This window comes from Pristiophorus japonicus, chromosome 15, assembly GCF_044704955.1.
Source record: "Pristiophorus japonicus isolate sPriJap1 chromosome 15, sPriJap1.hap1, whole genome shotgun sequence".
Taxonomy (NCBI): domain Eukaryota; kingdom Metazoa; phylum Chordata; class Chondrichthyes; family Pristiophoridae; genus Pristiophorus; species Pristiophorus japonicus.
In genome coordinates this window covers 137,681,743-137,706,149 of record NC_091991.1, presented here as the reverse complement: position 1 = coordinate 137,706,149, position 24,407 = coordinate 137,681,743, and the positions used below count along the sequence as shown (strand labels likewise).

Below are 24,407 nucleotides of genomic sequence, written 5' to 3'. Positions count from 1 at the left end.
GCTCGAAATTGCTTTGATCCACCATGGACCAATCTTCTTCTGCAACGTGGTGGTTAGCAGATTTTGCAGAGCTTGCAGCTCGTTTGCAAGCTCGTTGGAGGTGTCCCATTGTTCCACAGCTCTTGCAAACATACCCTTTGAAGCAGCATGAATAGGCTGAATGGAAGCCTCCACAACGCCAACAAGGTGTGAATTGCCTTGCATTCATCCTTTGTTGGGGACTCTGAGTCATCTGGGTCCCCTGAGGCTTGCTGGCAGTTGCAGACTCATGGGTTCTGCCCTGTACATTTCTGCTCGCAAACACAGTTCCAGTTAATTTATGAACATTGCTAGCACTTGTGTGCTGAGAGATTTGTTTGGTGTTATCACTGGTGGATATAAACGCCTGTGCTATCACAATGGCCTTACTTGAGGGTTGGTGTCTCTACAGTCAAAAGTTTTCGTAGGGTGGTCTCGTGGCCAATGCCCAGTACAAAAAAGTCTCTGAGCATTTGCTCCAGGTAGCCATCAAACTCACATCGTCCTGCAAATCGCCTTAGCTCGGCAACGTAGCTCGCCACTTCCTGACCTTCAGATCGCTGGCACGCGTAGAACCGATACCTCACCATCAGCACGCTCTCCCTCGGGTTAAGATGCTCCCGAACCAGTGTACACAGCTCCCCCGACAACTTATCTGTGGGTTTCACCGGAGCCAGAAGATTCTTCATGAGGTTGTAGGTCGGTGCCCCGCAGACTGTGAGGAGGACCGCTCTCCTTTTTGCAGCGCTTCCTTCTCCGTGCAGCTCGTTGGCTACAAAGTACTGGTCTAGCCATTCGACATAGGCTTCCCAGTCCTCACCCTCCGAGAACTTCTCCAGGATGCCCACAGTTTGCTGCATCTTTGCATTGGATTCGTATTCTTGTTGCCAGTTATTGTGTTCCTAACACAGATGAGGCTGCAGACAGGGAGATTAAAGTAACAGTGACCTCAGTCTTTATCAAGACACTCCAGAGTGAGGAAAAGGCCTTAGGGGCCGGCTTATATAGAGTGCTCCCAAGGGATGCTGGGATCCTTGGGACTTCAGGGGATGAACTCCCTGGTGGCGGAACATAGGAGTGCATGCTTTACACATGCACAACATCAGTGCATATGTAACGGTCAACTATGACATATTCCACAGTCTGCTCTCAAGTAAGGCTGACAGGATAACACAGAAATAACAGTTATGAGCGTGCTATGGTCACATCACAAATGGAAGTATTACATGGTTGGCTTTGAAGTTCTGCTTCCAACAGTTATAGTAAGTTTCTAGCTTCAAATCCCCCCCCCCTCCCCCCCAACAGTGAGCATTTTTGTAGGCAAAACTGCATCATGGTGTCACTTGTCATTGTGCAGTTAAAGCAGTGTTTCCTGTCATTGGTATTTTCCCCACACATGTTACAATTTGTTTTTTTATATAAAGAAATTCACTTCCCTTCTTTCAATTTTCCACTTGAAGTTGCAATTTATATTTTTACTGAGCTAATGAATTCTAGTTCATAATACTCTCTCTCTTACTTTTCTCATAGTCCAGCACATAGTTTACAGATTAAACTGACAGTTTCATTGACTATTACTTGATCATTATATATTTTTTAAAGTGTGCCATTTGTCAAAATGTAATGCAAAAATGAATTTAGAAGCAATTTAAAAATAGTGAACATTGTTTAACCAAACAGCTATATGGTAATATGGTAGCATTTTTAATTTGTGTGTAAAATCCTTCATTCATTTTAAATATGTGTAACATGAAACAGATAAAAATACCATTGTAAAGAAGAATCTTAAAGATGTCCATGTCTTTGCAGAGTTGTTACACTGTGCAAGTATTTCCAAGAGAGTGCAAGAGTCCTTTCAACTAATTACTTCTCAACATTGCGGAGGCATAACTATGTAACACCTACCTCTTACCTGGAGTTAATCCTGACCTTCAAAGTTCTGCTTAATAACAAGAGGCATGAAGTGGATCTGATGAGAAACCGCTATCTTGTTGGTCTGGAGAAACTAGACTTTGCATCTTCACAAGTGAGTTAACTGACTACTGTGTCTTATCCTCCCATTTTTGATTATTTTATTTATACTGCCTGAAATGATCTGAAAAAAGGCACAGAAAAGACAATTGATTCTCATCCTTCTAGTACACCAGGGGTGTGTTTATTCTGCAAGTTAAATGCCACTATGAAATGGTTTCCACTTTGCAGTGATGTGAAAATAAGAGTATAACTAAGGAATCTGAGTTTAGCATTAAATGGTGCATAACTCTAGTGTGGTATCAAATCTGTTGATCCCACTGGCACTTTGTTTTATCTTTGTGGATTTGACATCAAATGCTTTTATATTAGGTTATTTTTAGTGGGTCTTCCTGGCCAACGGTGTCTTATGAAATTTGATTGTGGGGTTATTGCCAGCTGCACAAAATTCACATATTGGCCCTAACGCCCCACTAAACCCAACAGGTCAGAATTTGCTGCTAAAATAATGGCAAATTTTATGCGCATGCTGGTATTAATGTGTAAATTGTCCAGCAATGTGGTAAGGAAGAGATACCCTGTGAATTGCGAATCGCCATCAGTTGCTGGCCGATTTGCGCTGTTCTGTCATTAGCCTCATGAAAAGGTAGCTTGCCTTTGACCTTAATTAATTGCCAATTAAACTTGCCGCAGAAAGTTAGGGCTGGTATTTTACAGTGTAATTACCTTTTTAAAGATGTTGATAGTCCAGAAATGACACTCAACCTCTCGGGGCCTAGAAAGGGAACAATTGAAACTGCGGACTCTCATTCCTACAGGTGGTAAATTGTTATTGGAAATTTTTTTAATGTTAAATCTAAAGGGGGAGAAATCTGGTCGCGCCTTATTTGGGCCGGTAAACCAGGCAGAACGGTAATTTTAGCGCCTTGAAGAAGTTTACGCCCTCTGCCCAGAAATTTGTCAGAATCGTGCGAAGAGCTTACGGGCACTAAATCAGCCATTGCACACTACAGCTGGGGAGACAATAATGAAAGTTTGGTCGGTAAATTTGGCGGACCCATTGGCAATGCACAGAACTCCGAGTCAGACCCCGGGAACAGCTGACTCTTAAAGGCAACTCAAGTATAAGCATGCGCAGTTCAAGACTCACTCACCTGAGACCGGGAGGATGGATGCGGAGGCAGGTTGACAACGTGCACACCACTTTTCGGCCGCAGCCCTCAAGGCGCTCCTGGAGGCCGTGGAATGGTGCCAGGATGCCCTGCTGCCTGGAGGGGGACAAAGGCCATCCCCCCGAGTGTTCCGGAGGCTGTGGCGGGAGGAGGCACAACACATCTCTGCCTGCGACACGTGCACAGGACAATGACTCAATGTTCGATGAAGTTCAATGACCTGACTGGCATTGTCAGGGTGAGTATCCGTTACATTTTCCTTGCAATGCCTTCATGTGAGCCTCACTGCTTGACACTGCCCACACCTTCTCTATGCATACCAGGCCATGCTCCTCGTTGCTGTAGACACTCTCAAAGCTCTCCATCGCCTCCCCAGGCATGCCCTGCCCATTCCAGCGTCTCTCACCTTCTAGCTCCCGATGCAGCCTGAGGACACCAACAAGACCTTTTAACTCTCCATATACGGTCACAGAGCTTCAGCATCATACTTACTCATACCTCTTTGTGCTCAGACCCCACCTTTTATACATCCAGTGTGAGCTGCCACACAGTCTGAGATGCAGACATTCACACCTCACGACATCAGTAGTGAGTCACTTACTAAAGACAGATGTTACACACCAGTAGTTACAGACCCAAAGACAACCTCTTGTTTTGCTCATTGCAGGCCAACCTCGCCGACAACAGGCGAGAGCAGGAGCGGGTGGAAAGAGGGGAGCCAGACCTCCAGGACCTCACCGCCACAGAGGAGCGAGTGAATGTTCTCATGGGCCCAGCAGTCGGAGGGGTGGCGGTTGGACAGGCTGAGCCCCCCACAGGACGCTGATGGTTTGTCAATGAGATGTCCATTTTCTGTGACAGCCCTCATCCCACTTGCCTTACAACATGTATCTGCAAAATAACGATGCCGCCTCCTTCTTGCCTTCCTGCCCCCTCCCCAACTGCTACCCACACTTGTGTTGCTTTGTGTTTACAGATGTCCTTCAGCCAGCGTCCTCACATGAGGGGGAGGATGAGGAGGTTGTCGGGACATCTGGCCACCGACCAGGACCCGACCCAAGTGCCTGCGAGTGGAGACACCAGCAACTTTCGGGCCTTCCCAGATGCTGACGCTCCTGGGTCCAGTGGTCTGCAGCAACGCTCAGTGTGAGGGGAAGCTCATGGGCCAGCTCTCCAGAGGGTGTCGGCCAATGAGTCCTGCTAAGAGTCAGGCAGATGAGGACCTCGATTGGGAGGCTAACAGGAAGTCATTGCAGATGCACAGTAAGATGATGGGTGTGTTGGGACTGTGTCGCAGAGCGTGGCTGCACTTGGTGTGAGTGTGGCGGAGGCCACCTCCAGCATGGGTCGCGCCTCTCAGCAGTCCACTGAGACCATCCTTGCCAGTCTAGACCGGCAGATGGCCTCAACGAGCGACATTGGGGTCCCAGAGATGATGGAACGGGCCATGGTTGACATGGCAGCAGCCATTACATCACAGGCCGAAGCCATCTCGAAGCCAAGTCTTCGAGATGTCATGCAGATACTTGTTGCTGCCATGCACTCTCATACTGCAGCGGTTCAAGCTCAGACTGCAGCGTTTCAGGCCCTCCCTGTGTTCATTCAGTCTTAGAGTGCTGCCATGCAAGTTGTGTCTGCCACTATCTTCTGTTTTCCCCACACGGGGATCAGACGGTGCCACAGCAGGTCAGCAATCTATTGGGGTACATATTGCCCCTGATGATCTGGCGCCACCCTGGACTAGTGATAGTGTGCCGCTGGAAATGGAAGGTGCTGTCCTTCCTCACAATGACAGCATTTCGACTCTTGCCACTGCCAGTCCGCCTTTGTACCCGACACGGCCTACACCCCAGCCATCCCACACTGTTGCCGCCCATCTTGAGGCGGTGCAGTTAGCAGTCGGGCCCTCCATGCCTACAGCGGATCAAGGGGATTCTCCGAGGCCATCTAACCTGCATTTCGCAGACACACAGCAGCCCTCAAGCGGCCTTGCTGCAGGCACTGAGTGTGTGTATGTATAAAGCATGAACTCCCATGTTCCGCCACCAGGGAGCTCATCCCCTGAAGTCCCAAGGGATCCCAGCATCCCTTGGGAGCACTGTATATAAGCCGGCCCCTAAGGCCTGTTCCTCACTCTGGAGTGTCTTATTAAAGACTGAGGTCACTGTTACTTTAACCTCCCTGTGTGCAGCTTCATCTGTGATAGGAACACAATAACTATCTCTTCAGTAAGGCCATTGCAATAGCACAGGCGTTTATATCCACCAGTGATAACACCAAACAAATCTCTCAGCACACAAGTGCTAGCAATGTTCATAAATTAACTGGAACTGTGTTTGTGAGCAGAAATGTACAGGGCAGAACCCACGAGTCTGCAACTGCCAGCAGGCCTCAGGTGACCCAGATGAGTCCCCAACAAAGAATGAATGCAAGGCAATTCACACCTTGTTGGCGTTGTGGAGGCTTCCATTCAACCTATTCATGCCGCTTCAAAGGGTATGTTTGCAAGAGCTGTGGAACAATGGGGCACCTCCAACGAGCTTGCAAACGAGCTGCAAGTTTTGCAAAACCTGCTAACCGCCACGTGGCAGGGGAAGATCGGTCCATGGTGGATCAAAGCAATTTCAAGCCTCAGAGAGAGGAGGCAGATGCTGAAGTACACATTTTCAACTAAATGTCCACCTATAAATCTAAACGCAAAATTGAATGGCTTACCCGTAGCTATGGAACTGGACACTGGCGCTAGCCAATCTATCATGAGTAAAAAGATGTTTGAGAGACTGTGGTCAACAAGGCATTCAGACCAGCCCTGAGCTCCATCCACACGAAACTGAGAACGTACACCAAAGAGCTTATCACTGTCCTGGGCAGCGCCATGGTCAAGGTCACCTATGAGGGCATGGTGCATGAACTGCCACTCTGGATTGTACCGGGCGATGGCCCCACACTGCTTGGAAGGAGCTGGCTGGGCAAAATCTGCTGGAACTGGGATGACATCCGAGCGCTATCACATGTCGATGAGGCCTCATGTACCCAGGTTCTTAACAAATTTCCTTCCCTTTTTGAGCCAGGCATTCGAAACTTTTCCAGGGCGAAGGTGCGGATCCACTTGGTCCCAGAGGCACGACCCATTCACCCCAAGGCGCGAGTGGTACCTCACGTGATGAGAGAGAGAGTGGAAATCGAGCTGGACAGGCTGCAACGCGAGTGCATCATCTCCCCAGTGGAATTCAGCGAGTGGGCCTGCCTGATTGATCCAGTACTCAAAAGTGATGGCACGGTCAGGATTTGCGGCGATTATAAAGTAACTAATAATCGTTTCTCGCTACAGGACCAATACCCGCTACCTATGGCAGACGACCTATTTGCGACGCTGGCAGAAGGCAAGATGTTCACCAAGCTCGACCTGACTTCGGCCTACATGACGCAGGAGCTGGAGGAGTCTTCGAAAGGCCTCGCCTGCATCAACACACACAAGGGACTGCTCATCTACAACAGATGCCTGTTTGGAATTCGGTCGGCTGCAACGATCTTCCAGAGAAACATGGAGAGCCTACTCAAGTCGGTACCACATACGGTGGTCTTTCAGGACGACATATTGGTCACGGGTCGGGACACCGCCGAGCACCTACAAAACCTGGAAGAGGTCCTCCAGCGACTGGATCGCGTAGGACTGCGGCTGAAGAGGTCGAAATGCCTTTTCATAGCAACAGAAGTGGAGTTTTTGGGGCGAAAGATCGCCGTGGACGGCATTAGGCCCACAGTCTCTGTCTTGGCGTCTATCAGGAACGCGTTCAGGCCACAGAAGGTCACGGAGCTGCAGTCGTTCCTGGGACTCCTCAACTATTTTGGTAACTTCCTACAGGGGTTAAGCACCCTTTTAGAGCCCCTACATGTGTTATTGCGCAAAGGTGAGAACTGGGTATCGGGGAAAAAAAACAAGTAATTGCTATTGAGAAAGCCAGAAACATTTCATGCTTCAACAAGCTGCTTGTATTGTATAACCCATGTAAAAGACTTGTGCTAGCATGTGTTGCGTCGTCGGGTGTGTATTACAACAAGCTAACGTTGCGGGGAAGTTGCAACCTGTCGCCTATGCTTCCAGGAGCTTGTCCAAGGCCGAAAGGGCCTACAGCATGATTGAGAAAGAGGCATTAGCGTGTGTGTTCGGGGTAAAGAAAATGCATCAGTACCTGTTGGCCTCAAATTGAGCTGGAAACCAATCACAAGTCCCTCACATCCCTGTTCGCTGAAAACAAGGGGATAAATACTAATGCCTCAGCCCGCATACAAAGGTGGGCACTCGCGCTATCAGCGTATAACTATACCATCCGCCACAGGCCAGGCACCGAGAACTGTGCGGATGCTCTTAGTCGGCTACCATTGCCCACCACGGGGGTGGAAATGGCGCAGCCTGCAAACTTGTTGATGGTGGCGCAGCCAGCAGACTTGTTGATGGTCATGGAAGCGTTTGAAAATGATAAATCACCTGTCATGGCCCACCAGATTAGGACTTGGACCAGCCAAGATCCTCTGCTGTCCCGAGTAAAAAAAACTGTGTACTGCATGGGAGCTGGGCCAGTATCCCTGTTGAAATGCAAGAGCCAATCAAGCCGTTCCAGTGGCGAAAGGACGAGCTGTCCATTCAGGCAGACTGCCTGTTGTGAGGTAACCGCGTAGCGCAACCAAAAAAAGGGCAGGGAGACGTTCATCTCGGATCTCCACAACACATACCCGGGTATAGTAATGATGAAAGCGATAGCCAGATCCCACGTGCGGTGGCCTGGTATCAACTCTGACTTAAGAGTCCTGTTGAGCAACGCGCCCAGTGAGGCCCTCCAGACCATGGGCGAGGATCCATGTCGACTATGCGGGCCCGTTTCTCGGTAAAATGTTCCTGGTGGTGGTGGATGCTTTTTCAAAATGGATTGAATGTGAAATAATGTCGGGAAGCACCGTCACCGCCACCGTTGAAAGCCTGAGGGCCATGTTTGCCATCCACGGCCTGTCTGACACACTGGTCAGTGACAATGGGCCATGTTTCACCAGTGCCGAATTTAAAGAATTCATGACCCGCAATGGGATCGAACATGTCACCTCGGCCCCATTTAAACCAGACTCCAATGGGCAGGCAGAGCGGGCAGTACAAACCATCAAACAGAGCCTTAAACGAGTCACAGAAGGCTCACTCCAAACACGCATGTCCCGAGTACTGCTCAGCTACCGCACGAGACCCCACTCGCTCACAGGGGTGCCCCCGGCTGAGCTACTCATGAAAAGGACACTTAAAACCAGACTCTCGCTGGTTCACCCCAAACTGCATGATCAGGTAGAGAGCAGGTGGCAGCAACAAAATGTAAATGATGGTCGCGCCACTATGTCACGGGAAATTGATCTGAATGACCCTGTGCATGTGCTAAACTACGGATGTGGTCCCAAGTGGATTGCGGGCACTGTGATAGCTAAAGAAGGGAATAGGGTGTTTGTGGTCAAACTAGACAATGGCCAAATTTGCAAAGAGCACCTGGACCAAACGAGGCTGCGGTTCACAGACTGCCCTGAACAACCCACAGCAGACACCACCTTTTTCGAGCCCACAACACACACCCAAAGGATCAATGACACCACGCCAGACCAGGAAATCGAACCCATCACGCCCAACAGCCCAGCAAGGCCAGGCTCACCTAGCAGCCCTGCAGGGCCAACAACACGCCAGCCCAGCAAGGGCACAGCCAACACACCAGAACAGACAATTGTACCGAGGCGGTCCACCAGGGAAAGAGAGGCTCCCGACCGCCTTGTAAATAATTTTCACTTTGACTTTGGGGGTGGGGGGGCAGGGGGGTAGTGATGTTGTGTATGTGTAAAGCATGCACTCCTATGTTCCGCCACCAGGTAGCTCATCCCCTGAAGTCCCAAGGGATCCCAGCATCCCTTGGAAGCACTGTATATAAGCCAGCCCCTAAGGCCTGTTCCTCATTCTGGAGTGTCTTATTAAAGACTGAGATCACTGTTACTTTAACCTCCCTGTGTGCAGCTTCATCTGTGTTAGGAACACAATACTGAGGAACCATTAAGGAGGGAGGTGAGGCAGAGGGGTGTGAAATGCCAATGGAAAATGTTATGTTCATGTTATGTTATGGAAAATGCTACGTGTGCGGGAAGTGTATCCGCCTCCAGCTCCTGACGGACCGCGTTGCGGAATTGGAGCTGAGGGTGGATTCACTCTGGAGCATCCACGATGCTGAGAATGACGTGAGTAGCACGTGTAGCGAGTTGGTCTTACCGCAGGTGAAGGGTCCACAGCCAGCTAGGGAATGGAAGACCAGCAGGAAGAGCAGTGCAAGGAAGGTAGTGCAGGGGTCCCCTGCGGTCATCCCCCTGCAAAACAGATACACTGCTTTGAGTACTGTTGAGGGGGATGACTCATCAGGGGAGGGCAGCAGCAGCCAAGTTCATGGCACCGTGGATGGCTCTGATGCACAGGAGGGCAGGAAAAAGAGTGGGAGAGCGATAGTGATAGGGGATTCAATGGTGAGGGGAATAGATAGGCGTTTCTGCGGCCGCAACTGTGACTCCAGGATGGTATGTTGCCTCCCTGGTGCAAGGGTCAAGGATGTTTTGGAGCGGGTGCAGGAAATTCTAAAAAGGGAGGGAGAACAGCCAGTTGTCGTAGTGCACATTGGTACCAACGACATAGGTAAAAAAGGGATGAGGTCCTACGAGACGAATTTAAGGAGCTAGGAGCTAAATTTAAAAAGTAGGACCTCAAAAGTAGTAATGTCGGGATTTCTACCAGTGCCACGTGCTAGTCAGAGTAGGAATCGCAGGATAGCACAGATGAATACGTGGCTTCAGCAGTGGTGCAGCAGGGAGGGATTCAAATTCCTGGGGCACTGGAACCGGTTCTGGGGGAGGTGGGACCAGTACAAACCGGACGGTCTGCACCTGGGCAGGACCGGAACCAATGTCCTAGGGGGAGTGTTTGCTAGTGCTGTTGGGGAGGAGTTAAACTAATATGGCAGGGGGATGGGAACTAATGCAGGGAGACAGAGGGAAACAAAAAGGAGACAAAAGCAAAAGACAAAAAAGAGATGAGTAAAAGTGGAGGGCAGAGAAACCCAAGGCAAAAAACAAAAAGGGCCACGAAATATAAAGGGGCTGTAGGAGGGGTCAAAACTAAAAATCATGGTTTAAAAACTAGGATTAAAACACTCTACCTAAATGCACGCAGCATTCGAAATAAAGTAAATGAGTTGACGGCACAAATCATTACAAATGGGTATGATTTGGTGGCCATTACAGAAACATGGTTGCATGGTGGCCAAGACTGGGAATTAAACATACAGGGGTATCTGACAATTCAGAAAGATAGACAAGAAGTGAAAGGAGGGGGGGTAGCTCTGTTAATAAAGGATGATATCAGGGCAGTTGTGAGAGACGATATTGGCTCTAATGAACAAAATGTTGAATCATTGTGGGTGGAGATTAGAGATAGTAAGGGGAAAAAGTTACTGGTGGGCGTAGTTTATAGGCCTCAAAATAATAACTTCACGGTGGGGCGGGCAATAATCAAGGGAATAATGGAGGCATGTGAAAAAGGAACGGCAGTAGTCATGGGGGATTTTAACCTACATATCGATTGGTCAACTCAAATCGCACGGGGTAGCCTGGAGGAGGAATTCATAGAATGCATACGGGATTGTTTCTTAGAACAGTATGTTACAGAACCTACAAGGGAGCAAGCTATCTTAGATCTGTGTAATGGGACAGGAAAAATAAACGATCTCCTAGTAAAAGATCCTCTCGGAATGAGTGATCACAGTATGGTTGAATTTGTAATACAGATGGAGGGTGAGGAAATTGTGTCAGAAACGACCGTACTATGCTTAAACAATGGGGACTACAGTGGGATGAGGGCAGAGTTGGCTAAAGTAGACTGGAAACACAGACTAAATGGTGGCACAATTGAGGAACAGTGGAGGACTTTTAAGGAGCTCTTTCATCGTGCGCAACAAAAATATATTCCAGTGAAAAAGAAGGGCGGTAAGAGAAGGGATAACCAGCCGTGGATAACCAAGGAAATAAAGGAGAGTATCAAATCAAAGACCAATGCGTATAAGGTGGCCAAGGTTAGTGGGAAACTAGAGGATTGGGAAAATTTTAAACAACAGCAAAGAATGACTAAAAAAGCAATAAAGAAAGGAAAGATAGATTTCGAAGGTAAACTTGCGCAAAACATAAAAACAGATAGTAAAAGCTTTTACACATATATAAAACGGAAAAGAGTGACTAAAGTAAATGTTGGTCCCTTCGAAGATGAGAAGGGAGATTTAAGAATGGGAAATGTGGAAATGGCTGAGACCTTAAACAATTATTTTGCTTCGGTCGTCACAGTGGAAGACACAAAAACCATGCCAAAAATTGCTGGTCACGGGAATGTGGGAAGGGAGGACCTTGAGACAATCACTATCACTAGTGGGGTAGTGCTGGACAGGCTAATGGGACTCAAGGTAGACAAGTCCTCTGGTCCTGATGAAATGCATCCCAGGGTATTAAAAGAGATGGCGGAAGTTATAGCAGATGCATTCATTATAATCTACCAAAATTCTCTGGACTCTGGGGAAGTACCAGCGGATTGGAAAGCAGCTAATGTAACGCCTCTGTTTAAAAAAGGGGGCAGACAAAAGGCAGGTAACTATAGGCCGGTTAGTTTAACATCTGTAGTGGGGAAAATGCTTGAAACTAGCATTAAGGAAGAAATAGCGGGACATCTAGATAAGAATAGTGCAATCAAGCAGACGCAGCATGGATTCATGAAAGGGAAATCATGTTTAACTAATTTACTGGAATTCTTTGAGGATATAACGAGCATGGTGGATAGAGGTGTACCGATGGATGTGGTGTATTTAGATTTCCAAAAGGCATTCGATAAGGTGCCACACAAAAGGTTACTGCAGAAGATAGAGGTATGCAGAGTCAGAGGAAATGTATTAGCATGGATAGAGAATTGGCTGGCTAACAGAAAGCAGAGAGTCGGGATAAATGGGTCCTTTTCGGGTTGGAAATCGACGGTTAGTGATGTGCCACAGGGATCGGTGCTGGGACCACAACTGTTTACAATATACATAGATGACCTGGAAGAGGGGACAGAGTGTAGTGTAACAAAATTTGCAGATGACACAAAGATTAGTGGGAAAGCGGGTTGTGTAGAGGTCACAGAGAGGCTGCAAAGAGATTTGGATAGGTTAAGCGAATGGGCGAAGGTTTGGCAGATGGAATACAATGTCGGAAAGTGTGAGGTCATCCACCTTGGGGAAAAAAAACAGTAAAAGGGAATATTATTTGAATGGGGAGAAATTACAACATGCTGAGATGCAGAGGGACCTGGGGGTCCTTGTGCATGAATCCCAAAAAGTTAGTTTGCAGGTGCAGCAGGTAATCAGGAAGGCGAATGGAATGTTGGCCTTCATTGCGAGAGGGATGGAGTACAAAAGCGGGGAGGTCCTGCTGCAACTGTACAGGATATTGGTGAGGCCGCACCTGGAGTACTGCGTGCAGTTTTGGTCACCTTACTTAAGGAAGGATATACAGGCTTTGGAGGGGGTACAGAGACGATTCACTCGGCTGATTCTGGAGTTGAGGGGGTTACCTTATGATGATAGATTGAGTAGACTGGGTCTTTACTCCTTGGAGTTCAGAAGGATGAGGGGTGATCTTATGGAAACATTTAAAATCATGAAAGGGATCGACAAGATAGAGGCAGAGAGGTTGTTTCCACTAGTCGGGGAGACTAGAACTCGGGGGCACAGCCTCAAAATACGGGGGAGCCAATTTAAAACCGAGTTGAGAAGGAATTTCTTCTCCCAGAGGGTTGTGAATCTGTGGAATTCTCTGCCCAAGGAAGCAGTTGAGGCTAGCTCATTGAATGTATTCAAGTCAAAGATAGATATATTTTTAACCAATAAGGGAATTAAGGGTTACGGGGAGCGGGCGGGGAAGTGGAGCTGAGTCCACGGCCAGATCAGCCATGATCTTATTGAATGGGGGAGCAGGCTCGAGGGGCTAGATGGCCTACTCCTGTTCCTAATTCTTATATTCTTATGTTCTTATGAATAACTCCACAAGACTGTATGCTATAAGCTCAAATTGATGTGACCTTAGTCTTTTTAATCAAACTCCAGAGTGAAGAAGCAGCATGGCAGACAACCTTTTATTCTTGCTTGCACGAGGTGTGCAGGTCACCTTTGGGTCTCCAACAGGTGTGCCCCTTTGTGGCAAGTCTTACACTATTATAAAGTTTACATACATAACAGAAAACACACTGATTAAAGGTATCCCCCATGGGTCCCATTTACATCATGGTGGATATATTATTCATATGTTGTATAATTTAAAGGGGCAGGTGCTCCATTTTGTTCATTTGAGGGAGTTGGCGGGGGTGGGGGGCTGTTGGTGGAGGGATGTGTTGCAATTAAAGTGTAAGTTTGACCATTTCCTTCAGCCTCTGGTGTATGACTGCTGATTTGTAACAGAGATGTGGCCTTATCGTGTCACAGTGCGCGGTCATTATTAGCTGCATCCCCCAGCTCCCTCCATTTAAGCTAAACGCTCCCTTATGAGCCTCCACCGAATAGCCTTGCCGCCGCCAACATTGGCATGCTGCCTCCTCTGTGGCTGCTGCTGGTCGTCGTCGTCTTGTTGGACATTAGGGCCGTCGGCAGGCTCCTGTTCCTCCTCCAACTCTTCCTCCTTCTTGTCCTGCTGAGGTGGGCCCTCATGATGGCCAAGTTGAGCAGCATGCAGCACACCACAATGAATCGTGAAACCTGTTGAGGGAAGTATTGAAAACTGCATCCAAAGCAGTCCTGGCATCGGAATCACTGTTTCAGCACCACTATTGTCTGCTCTATGAAGGGGGTGGGGGGGTGGGGTCATTAGCCAGATGGCCAGGCCGTATCCCTTGTCCCTGAACAGCTAGCCTCGCCTTGCCGTAGTGGCTGAAACAGTCGAGGTACAGTGCTCTCCCGCAGGATAAAGGCATCATGTGCGCTTCCAGGATAGCGAGTATTGACTGCGAGGATGGGCTAGTCGCACACCAGCTGCACATTCAGGGACTGGTATCCCTTTCTGTTTCTGAAGACCTCTGCATTCTGGAATGGTGCTCGCAAGACCAAGACATGCTCCTTGGACCCTTGGGAAGCACGCTATCCTGGCAAACCCGCATGCGTGCTCGTCCTGTTTCTCCCTGGTCATTGGGAAGGTAATGAAGTCCATTCGACGGGTGTACAGAGCCTGTGTGACGTCGTAGTTGCAACAATGTGCTGCAAACTGAGAGACGCTGCATATATCCTTTGATGCAGCCTGGAAGGAGCCGGAGGTATAGAAGGTGAGTGCCACCGTGACCTTCACTGTGACGGGCAGCGCAGTCCTGGTCCCGTTGTGAGGCTGCAGGTCTTCCTGCAGGAGATGGCATATCTCTGTAACGACCTCCTTTCGGAAGCGCAGCCTTCTGACACACTGCTCCTTGGGGAGGTCCAGGTATGAGCGTTGCCGTCGGTAAAGCCTCCTGCCCCTACATCTAGGGGCTCTCCTCCTTCGGCCGCCGACATGGCCAACAGCCATTCTGTCTTCACTATGCCTTGCTAGAGCATGTAGAATGGAATACTGGTGCACTAGTGATGCCCCCATTAAAATTTTAAAAATCAGTTTCCCTCAAGCTGAACTGGTATGTCTGTCTGCCACTGCAAACTTGGAAGCTCACCACCGTGTTGTGCGTAAATATTGCACTGATTGTGACCTCCGACGGAAGCACTTCCTCATCCCTTTAAGTAGCCACTAGTTAAACGGGCTGGATTTTCCGGTCCTTTGCGCTCTGGGTTTCACCTCGGAGCGGCGTGAAAGGCGGCATTGAGGTCTCCTGTACTCCGTCACGATCCTCCGGTCCGGTTTTGCTGAGCAGCACTACCGGATGTGCAAGCCTCTCATTGCGACACCAGCAGGAGTTTTGACTTTTGCCCGATCAGTCCGGCCAGAAGTGCAAATGACCGCTTTTGAAATCAGAGCGTCCAGCATAGCCGGCGGCGCAGAGGAGGGTAAAGTACTCCAAAGGTAAGTGCGAGTGTTTGTTCTTTTAATTTTTTTAGCGATTTGTGTTGTGGCGTTGTTTTGAGAATATTTTTTGTGTTTTTTTACAGTTTCCCCCACCCCCCAGGTCTCTCTCGGAGTGCACATGGCCAGGCTCTTTAGTTTGCGAGTTTCCCATCCTTGCATCACAAAAAGTGTACAACGCCTCCCTGAGCGCTACGCCCCCTGACGCAGGGCCCAGATGCCGACGCCTCCATACTAAAGCGCAAACTATTCCCGACCTGTAACTTTCCCTCTCTGCCTCCGTTTTCGCCCCGAAAACATAAAAGCCTAAAATCTAGCCCAACGACTCCAAGCCTGTACAAATTTATTTTCCAGATGTTCTTGGCTGCTGCTAAATGAGGCAGCCGCACCTAATTTACCCACCGGGGCGCAAGCGTAGGCGTTGCACCAGGACTGACGTCAGGATCGCACTGATCATCAGCAGCCAGGCACTATTGGTTTGCGTCCCGGTGAGCCTCCAATGAATTTTCGGTAGTGGGGGCTAAAAACTGCGCTCCCGGTCAGTAACCACTTACGCTCCCAATGACGCCCCCTCTGGCTACTAACTGAGGCGTTAAACAACCGAAAATGCAGCCCAATATGTTTACTTTTTTTTATTACTTTTCCTTTCTGTCTCTTTTTTTCTCTCTTTCTTAATCCAATCTTTCCCTCTTTTTATTTCTCTTTCTGTATCTGATTTGACTCTTAATTTACCCTATTTTCTTCTCTATTGTTGCTCTATTTCTTTCTCAATTCTTAAATCCTACTGGTTAACGAGATAGACAAAACTTTCAGATGCCCCGTTGCCCTTGCCCTCAAACATTTTGAGCTGAAGGGTGAGGGAAAAAGTCAAACTTACAGGGCACGCCACAAGATGCCCCATTCCAGTGAATTCTGGGCCATAAAAGCAAAAAAGAAACAGAAACATAAAATGCTGGAAACACATAACAGGTCAATCAGCATGTGTGTAGAGAACAGACCAATTAATGTTCTAATTGTATACCCTTCATTAGAACGAGAAAAATTATAGGAATACAAGAAAAGGAACGTACACATGAGAGAGGAAGGGTGGAATAACCTGTAATTAGAGAGGAGAATTATGGTGCACAGAGGACTAGGAGAGGCAAATCGCACTAGAATAAAGAACAGTTCAGAAAAAAGAAAGACTTGCATGAGTATAGCACCTTTTATGACCAGCGGACATTCTGAAGCGCTTTACAGACAATGCAGTACTTTTTGAAGTGTAGTCACTGTTGTAATGTAGGAAACATGGCAGACAATCTGCGCACAGCAAGCTCCTACAAACAGTAATAAGAAATAGGAACAGGAGTAGGTCATGCGGCCCCTCGAGCCTGCTCCGCCATTCAATAAGATCATGGCTGATCTGATCATGGACTCAGCTCCACTTCCCTCCCCCCCCCCTGCTCCCCATAATCCCTTATCCCCTTATCGTTTAAGAAACTGTCGATTTTGTCTTAATTTTATTCAATGTCCCAGCTTCCACAGCTCTCTGAGGCAGTGAATTCCACAGATTTACAACCCTCAGAGAAGAAATTCCTCTTCATCTCTGTTTTAAATGGGCGGCCCCTTATTCTAAGATCATGCCCTCGAATTCTCGTCTTCCCCCATCAGTGGAAACATTCTCTCTGCATCCATCTACCCAGTCAAGCCCCCTCATAATCTTATACGTTTTGATAAGATCACCTCTCATTCTTCTGAATTCTAATAAGTAGAGGCCCAACCTACTCAACCTTTCCTCATAAGTCAACCCCCTCATCCCTGGAATCAACCGAGTGAACCTTCTCTGAACTGCCTCCAACGCAAGTATATCCTTTCGTAAATATGGAAACCAAAACTGCACGCAGTATTCCAGGTGTGATCTCACCAATAGCTTGCAGGCTTTAACAAGACTTCCCTGCTTTTGTACTCCATCTCTTTTGCAATAAAGGCCAAGATACCATTGGCCTTCCTGATCACTTGCTGTACCTCCATACCATTCTTTTGTGTTTCATGCACAAGTACCCCCAGGTCCCGCTGTACTGCAGCACTTTGCAATCTTTCTCCATTTAAATAACAACTTGCTCTTTGATTTTTTTTCTGCCACACACTTTCCAACATTATACTCCATGTGCCAAAATTTTGCCCATTCACTTAGCCTGTCTATGTCCTTTAGCCGATTTTTTTTTGTCCTCCTTACACATTGCTTTTCCTCCCATCTTTGTACCGTCAGCAAATTTGGCTACGTTACACTCAGTCCCTTCTTCCAAGTCATTAATGTGGATTGTAAATAGTTGGGGTCCCAGCACTGATCCCTGCGGCAGTCCACTAATTACTGGTTGCCAACCAGAGAATGAACCATTTATCCCGACTCTCTGTCTCTCTTAGTCAGCCAATCCTCTATCCATGCTAATATATTACCCCAACCCCGTGAACTTTTATCTTGTGCAGTAACCTTTTATGTGGCACCTTGCCAAATGTCTTCTGGAAGTCCAAATACACCACATCCACTAGTTCCCCTTTATACACCCTGTTTGTTACATCCTCCAAGAACTCCAGCAAATTTATCAAACATGACTTCCCCATCATAAATCCATGCTGACTCTGTCTGACTAAATTTTGCTTATCCAAATGTCCTGCTGCTGCTTCTTTAATAATGGACTCCAACATTTTCCCAACCACAGATGTTAGGCTAACTGCATTTTGTCTGCCTCCTTTTTTAAATAGGGGCATTACATTTGCAGTTTTCCAATCTGCTGGGACCTCCCCAGAATCCAGGGAATTTTGGTAAATTACAACCAATGCATCACAATCCCTGCCGCTACTTCTCTTAAGACCCTAGGATGCAAGCCATCAGCTCCAGGGGATTTACCTGCCTTTAGTCCCATTATCTTACTGAGTACCACCTCCTTAGTGATTGTGATTGTGTTAAGTTCCTCCACCCCACCCCACCACCCTGCCCCCCCCCATAGCCCCTTGACTATCCACTGTTGGAATTTGGTTAGTGTCCTCTATCGTAAAGAGTGATACAAAATATTTGTTCAGAGTTTCTGCCATCTCCATGTTCCCCATTACTAGTTCTCTGGTCTTGTCCTCTTAGGGACCAACATTTACTTTAGCCACTCTTTTCCTTTCTATACACCTATCGAAACTCTTGCTCTGATAATGATAAAATAATCTGTTTTAGTGAAGTTGATTGAGGGGTAAATATTGGCTAGGACAACGGGGATAACTTCCCTGCTCAAAATAGTGCCACAGGATCTTTTATATCTCGTCCGAAAGACTGAGTACTGCACTGGAGTGTTAGCCTAGATTTTTTTTTTGCGCTATCGTCTCTGGACTGGGATTTAAACCTTCTAACATGAAAGTCGAGGGTGTTACCAGCTAAGCCATGGCTGGCACATAAATAGGAGGGATCAGATAGGGGGAAAATGCAAGGCAGTCGAAGATGGGTTTGTAGATCATGTATGTAAATGCACAGGGCATGATAAATAAGGTTAGTGAGCTGCAAGCACAAGTTGTCACAAGTTGTACTCTGGGTGGTAGACTTCAATGGTTATCACCAAGAGTGACTTGGTAGCACTACTATTGACCGAGCTGGCCGAGTCCTGAAGCACATTGCTGCAAGACTAGGCCTGCAACAGGTGGTGAGAGAACGAAAATGAGGGGAAAAACCCACTTGACCTTGTCCTCACTAATATGCCTGTCGCAGATGCATCTGTACATGACAGCACAGTCCACAGTGACCACCGCACAGTCATTGTGGAGACGAAGTCCCAGCTTCACACTGAGGACATCTTACATCAAGTTGTGAGGCACTGCCACCGTGCTAAATGGGATAGGTTCAGAACAGATCTAGCAGCTTAAAACTGGGCATCCATGAAGCGCTGTGGGTCATGAGCAGCAGCAGAATTGTATTCCACCACAATATGTAACCTCATGGCTGGGTATATCCTGCACTCGATCATTACCACCAACCCTGGTTCAATAAGCAGTGTAGAAGAGAATGCCAGGAGCAGCACCAGGTGTACCTAAAAAATGAGGTGCCAACCTGGGGAAGCTGCAGCACAGATCTACATGCATGCTAAAAAGTGGAAGCAGCACTCTATAGACCGGGCTAAGTGATCCCACAATCAACGATCAGATCAAAGCTATGTGGTCCTGCCACATCCAGTCTTGAATGGTGATGGACCGTTATACAACTGACGGGAGATGGAGGCTCCATGAATATCCCTATCCTCAATGATGGCGGAGCCCAGCAAATGAGTGCAAAAGACAAGGCTGAAGTGTTTGCATCCATCTTCAGCCAGAAGTGCTGAGAGGATGATCCATATCGACCTCCTCCTGAGGTCCCCACTATCACAGAAGTTAGTCTTCAACCAATTCAAGTGACTTTACGTGACAACATTCCGGCTGTCGTGCTGAAGACTTGTGCTCCAGAACTAGCTGCACCTCTAGCCAAGCTGTTCCAGTACAGCTACAACACTAGCATCTATCCAACAATGTGGAAAACTGCCCAGATATGCCATGTCCACAAAAAGCATGACAAATCCAATCTGGCCAATTACCATCATCAACAAAGTGAGGGACGGTGTCATTGACCGTGCTATAAAGCGGCACTTACTCACCAATAACCTGCTCACCGATGCCCAGTTTAGGTTCAGCCAGGACCACTCTGCTCCAGACCTCATTACAGCTTTGGTCTAAATATGAACAAGAGAGCTGAATTCCAGAGGTCAGGTGAGAGAGACTGCCCTTGATATCATGGCAGCATTTGACTTAAGAGTGGCATCAAGGGCCACTAGTAAAACTGAAGTCAATGGGCATCAAGGGGAAAATTCTCCACTGGCTGGAGTTATATCTAGCACAAAGAAAGATGGTTGCAGTTGTTGGAGGTCAATCATCTCAGCCCCAGGATATCACTGCAGGAGTTCCTCAGGGCAGTGTCCAAGACCCAACCACCTTCAGCTGCTTCATCAATTACTTTCCTAACACCATAAGGTCAAAAGTGAGGATGTTCACTGATGATTGCACAGTGTTCAGTGCCATTCGCAACTCCTTCGATAATAAAGCAATGATGCCTGCATGCTATAATACCTGGATAACATTCAAGCTTGGGCTGATAAGTGGAAAGAAACATTCGCGCCATACAAATGCCAGGTAATGACCATCTCCAACAAGCGCGTGTCTAACCTCCACCCCTTGACATTCAACGATATTGCCATCGCTGAATTCCCCCACCATCAACATCTTTGGGGCAGGGGGGGGTCACCATTGACCAGAAACCTAACTGGACCAGCCATGTAAATACTGTGGCCACAAGAGCAGGTCAGAGGTTGGGTATTCTGCAGCAAGTGACTCACCTCCTGACTCCTCAAAGCATTTCCACAATCTGCAAAGCACAACTCAGAAGTGTGATTCAAAACTCTCCACTTGCCTGGATAAGTGCAGCCCCAACAACATTCGAGTAGCTCAACACCATCCAGGACAAAAGAGCCTGCTTGATTGGCACTCCATCCATTACCTTAAACATTCACTCCCTCCACCACTGGTCCACCATGGCTGAAGTGTGTTTACCATCTATGAGATGTACTGCAACAACTTGCCAAGGCTTCTTCGACAGCACCTCCCAAACCCACGACCTCTACCCTGTGGAAGGACAAGGCAGCAGCTGCACGGGAACACATGTCCAAGTCACACACTACCCTGACTTGGAAATATATCACCGTTCCTTCATCATCGCGGGGTCAAAATCCTGGAACTTGCTACTTAACAGCACTGTGGGAGTACCTTCACTAAACGGGTTTCAGGGGTTCAAGAAAGCGGCTCACCACCACCTTCTTCAGGGCAACTTAGGGATGGGCAATAAATGCTGGCAGAACTATTTCCTCTTTAAAGGTCATCCATTGTTCAATCACTGTTTTGCCTACCAATTTCTGACTCCAATCCACCTGGGCCAGATCCTTTTCCAACTCCTTGAAATTAGCCCTCCTCCAGTTAAGTATTTTTATGCTTGATTGTACCTTGTCTTTTTCCATAACTATTCTAAACCTGATATGATTACTGTTCCCCAAATTCTCTCCCACTAAAACATGCTTTCCTTGCCCCACTTCATTCCCCAGAACTCAACCCAGCACTGCTTCCTTCCTCATTGGGCTGGAAACACACTGATTAAAAATGTTGTCTTGTACACATTTCAGGAATTCCTCCCCCTCTTTGCCCCTTACACTGTTACTATCTTAGTCTTTTCTTTTATTCGTTCATGGGATGTGGGCGTCGCTAGCAAGCCCAGCATTTATTGCCAATCCCTAATTGCCCTTTGGAAGGTGGTGGTGAGCCGCCACCTTGAACCGCTGCAGTCCGTGTGGTGAAGATACTCCCACAGTGCTGTTGAGGAGGGAGTTCCAGGATTTTGACCCAGTGACGATGAAGAAATGGGGATATATTTCCAAGTCAGGATGTTGTGTAAGTTGGAGATGGCGGTGTTCCCATGCGCCTGCTGCCCTTGACCTTCTAGGTGGTAGAGGTCACGGGTTTGGGAGGTGCTGTTAAAGAAGCCTTGGCGAGTTGCTGCTGGGCATCTTGTAGAGGGTACACACTGCAGCCACGGTACGCCGGTGGGGGGCGGTGAATGTTTAAAGTGGTGGATGGGGTAAGCGGGCCGCCTATGTCCTGGATGGTGTTGAGCTTTTTGAGTGTTGTTGGAGCTGTGGAGAGTATTTCATCGTACTCCTAACTTGTGCCTTGTAGATGGTGGAAAGGCTTTGGGGAGTCGGGAGGCGAGACACTTGCCGCAGAATACCCAGCCTCTGACCTGCTCTTGTTGCCACAGTATTTGTGTATCTGGTCCAATTAAGTTTCTGGTTAAATGATGACCCCCAGGATGTTGGTGGTCCTGGTGTAACCCAAACTGAGCATCGGTGAGCAGGTTAGTGGTGAGTAAAAGCCGCTGTTAACAACCCCTTCCATCACTTTGCTGATGATTGAGAGTAGATTGATGGAGTGCTATTTGACCGGATTGGATTGTTATGCTTTTTGTGGACAGAACATACCTGGGCAATTCTCCACATTGGCAGGTAGATGCCAATATTGTAGCTGTACAGCTTAGCTAGAGGCACGGCTAGTTCTGGAGCACAAGTCTTCAGTTAATTAACTAAATCTGGAATAAAAAGCTAGTATCAGTAATGATGACCATGAAACTATCAGATTGTCATAAACACCCATCTGGTTCAGTCATGTCCTTTAGGGAACAAAATCTGCCGTCCTTACCTGGTTTGGCCAATATGTGACTCCAGACTACAACAATGTGGTTGACTTTTAACTGCCTCTGAAATGGCCTAGGAAGCTACTCAGTTGTAACAAACCACTACAAAAAAACAATCATAAGAATAAACCCGGCTACAACCTCTGCATTGGCTATGGACATGACAAAGACACATCCAGCCCAGTCGACTCTGCAAGGTCCCCCTCATGAACATCTGGGGACGTGCCAAAATTGGGAGAGCTGTCCCACAGTCTAGTCTAGCAACAGCCTGACATAGTCATACTCACAGAATCATACCTTTCAGCCAATATCCCAGACTCCTCCATCACAATCCCATGGTATGTCCTGTCCTACTGGCAGAGGTGGCGGCACAGTGGTATACAGTCGGGAGGGAGTGGCCCTGGGAGTACTCAACATTGAATCCACACCCAATGAAGTTTCATGGCTTTAGGTCAAGCACAGGAAAAGAAACCTCCTGATGATTACCACCTACTACCCTCCCTCAGCTAATGAGGGAGGGTGGTAAGAATTTTAAGATATTTTCAGGCATTTATATTAATGGAGCCTGTAATTTCTCAGCCAGTATTGATGACTACTCACATGTTGCAGAATAGAGAAGGGAGAAGGTTCATTGAAGAGCTTTATGTGCTCAATCAAAGAGGTGGCAGACTGCTGAGGAGGAGGAGATGTTACACCCAATGCATTTACAGGGATAAGCGATCGTACCTGGACTTGTCCGATAACTCGTGCGTTAGAAGGCTGCGCTTCCGAAAAGAGGTTATCAGTGAGATATGCCAGCTAATTAAGGGAGGTCTGCAGACTACCAGCACCATCAGGACCGCACTGCCCATTGAGGTTAAGGTTACTTCGGCACTTTCCTTCTATGAATCGGGCTTCTTTCAGGCCTCAGCTGGCAACATTTGCTGCATTCGACAGGACTGAAGCCCTTTATGCATGTAGGATGGACTTTATAAACTTCCCTATGACCAGGGAGACACAGAGTGAGAGGGCTTTGGGGTTCTCGAGAATAGCAAACTTCCCCAAGGTGCAGGGTGCAATAGACTGTACGCACATCGCCCTGCGATCACCTTTAGAGGATGCAGAGGTTTACCGTAACTGAAAGGGATTTCACTCCCTGAATGTGCAGTTCGTTGTTGACCACAAGCAAATAATCACGGCAGTAAATGCAAGTTTTCCAGGTAGCATTCATGATGCGCACATCTTGTGTGAGAGCACTGTCTCTGACCTGTTTAAGAGTCAGCCACAAGGTCACTGCTGGATGCCGGGGGATAAAGGATATGACCTTGCCACCTGGCTAATGAACCCCCTTCGAAAGACTCAGACCAAAGCCGAGAAGCACTACAACGAAAGCCTTATAGCAACATGCAATATCGTCGAAAAGACAATTGGAGTGCTGAAACAGTGCTTCAGATGCTTGGACCACTCAGGAGGCAACCTACATACCACCCTGAGCAGGGCACTGAGTTCATTGTGGTGTGCTGCATGTTGCATAACTTGGCTATCAGGAGGGGACAAGAATTGCCAGATAGGACTGCCGGTCCACTGCAGGAGAGAGGAGAGAGGGGAGGACGGCGAGGACCTCCGGGAGGACAATCAGCCTGGCGATGAACCCATGCCCCCAACCCCTCCCCCCACACCACAAGAAAAGCCCCGTGGTAGTTACGCAGCTGCAAGACTGTTGCGTCAGCAGCTCATAAATGAATGCTTTGCGTGAAGTTACATTGGTGACAGTTATAGTTGCGTTACGTTATGTTTCATCCTTGCCTGGCCTATGTTTGCAACCCTTGTATTGATGTTTAACCTTCTGTTATTAGAAGACACTGCAGAACAATTGC

At 47.8% G+C, this 24,407-nt stretch overlaps 1 protein-coding gene across 5 annotated transcripts in view; it reads left to right on the top strand.

The window, feature by feature from the left end:
• Nucleotides 1-24,407, top strand: part of dnah3 (dynein axonemal heavy chain 3) — a 292,437-nt gene that overhangs the window by 218,158 nt on the left and 49,872 nt on the right. For all 5 annotated transcript variants that reach the window (XM_070900963.1, XM_070900965.1, XM_070900961.1 and 2 more), the window contains one exon: nt 1,828-2,044. In XM_070900963.1, coding sequence (XP_070757064.1) covers nt 1,828-2,044 — 217 coding nt within the window. The remainder of the gene's footprint in view (nt 1-1,827; nt 2,045-24,407) is intronic.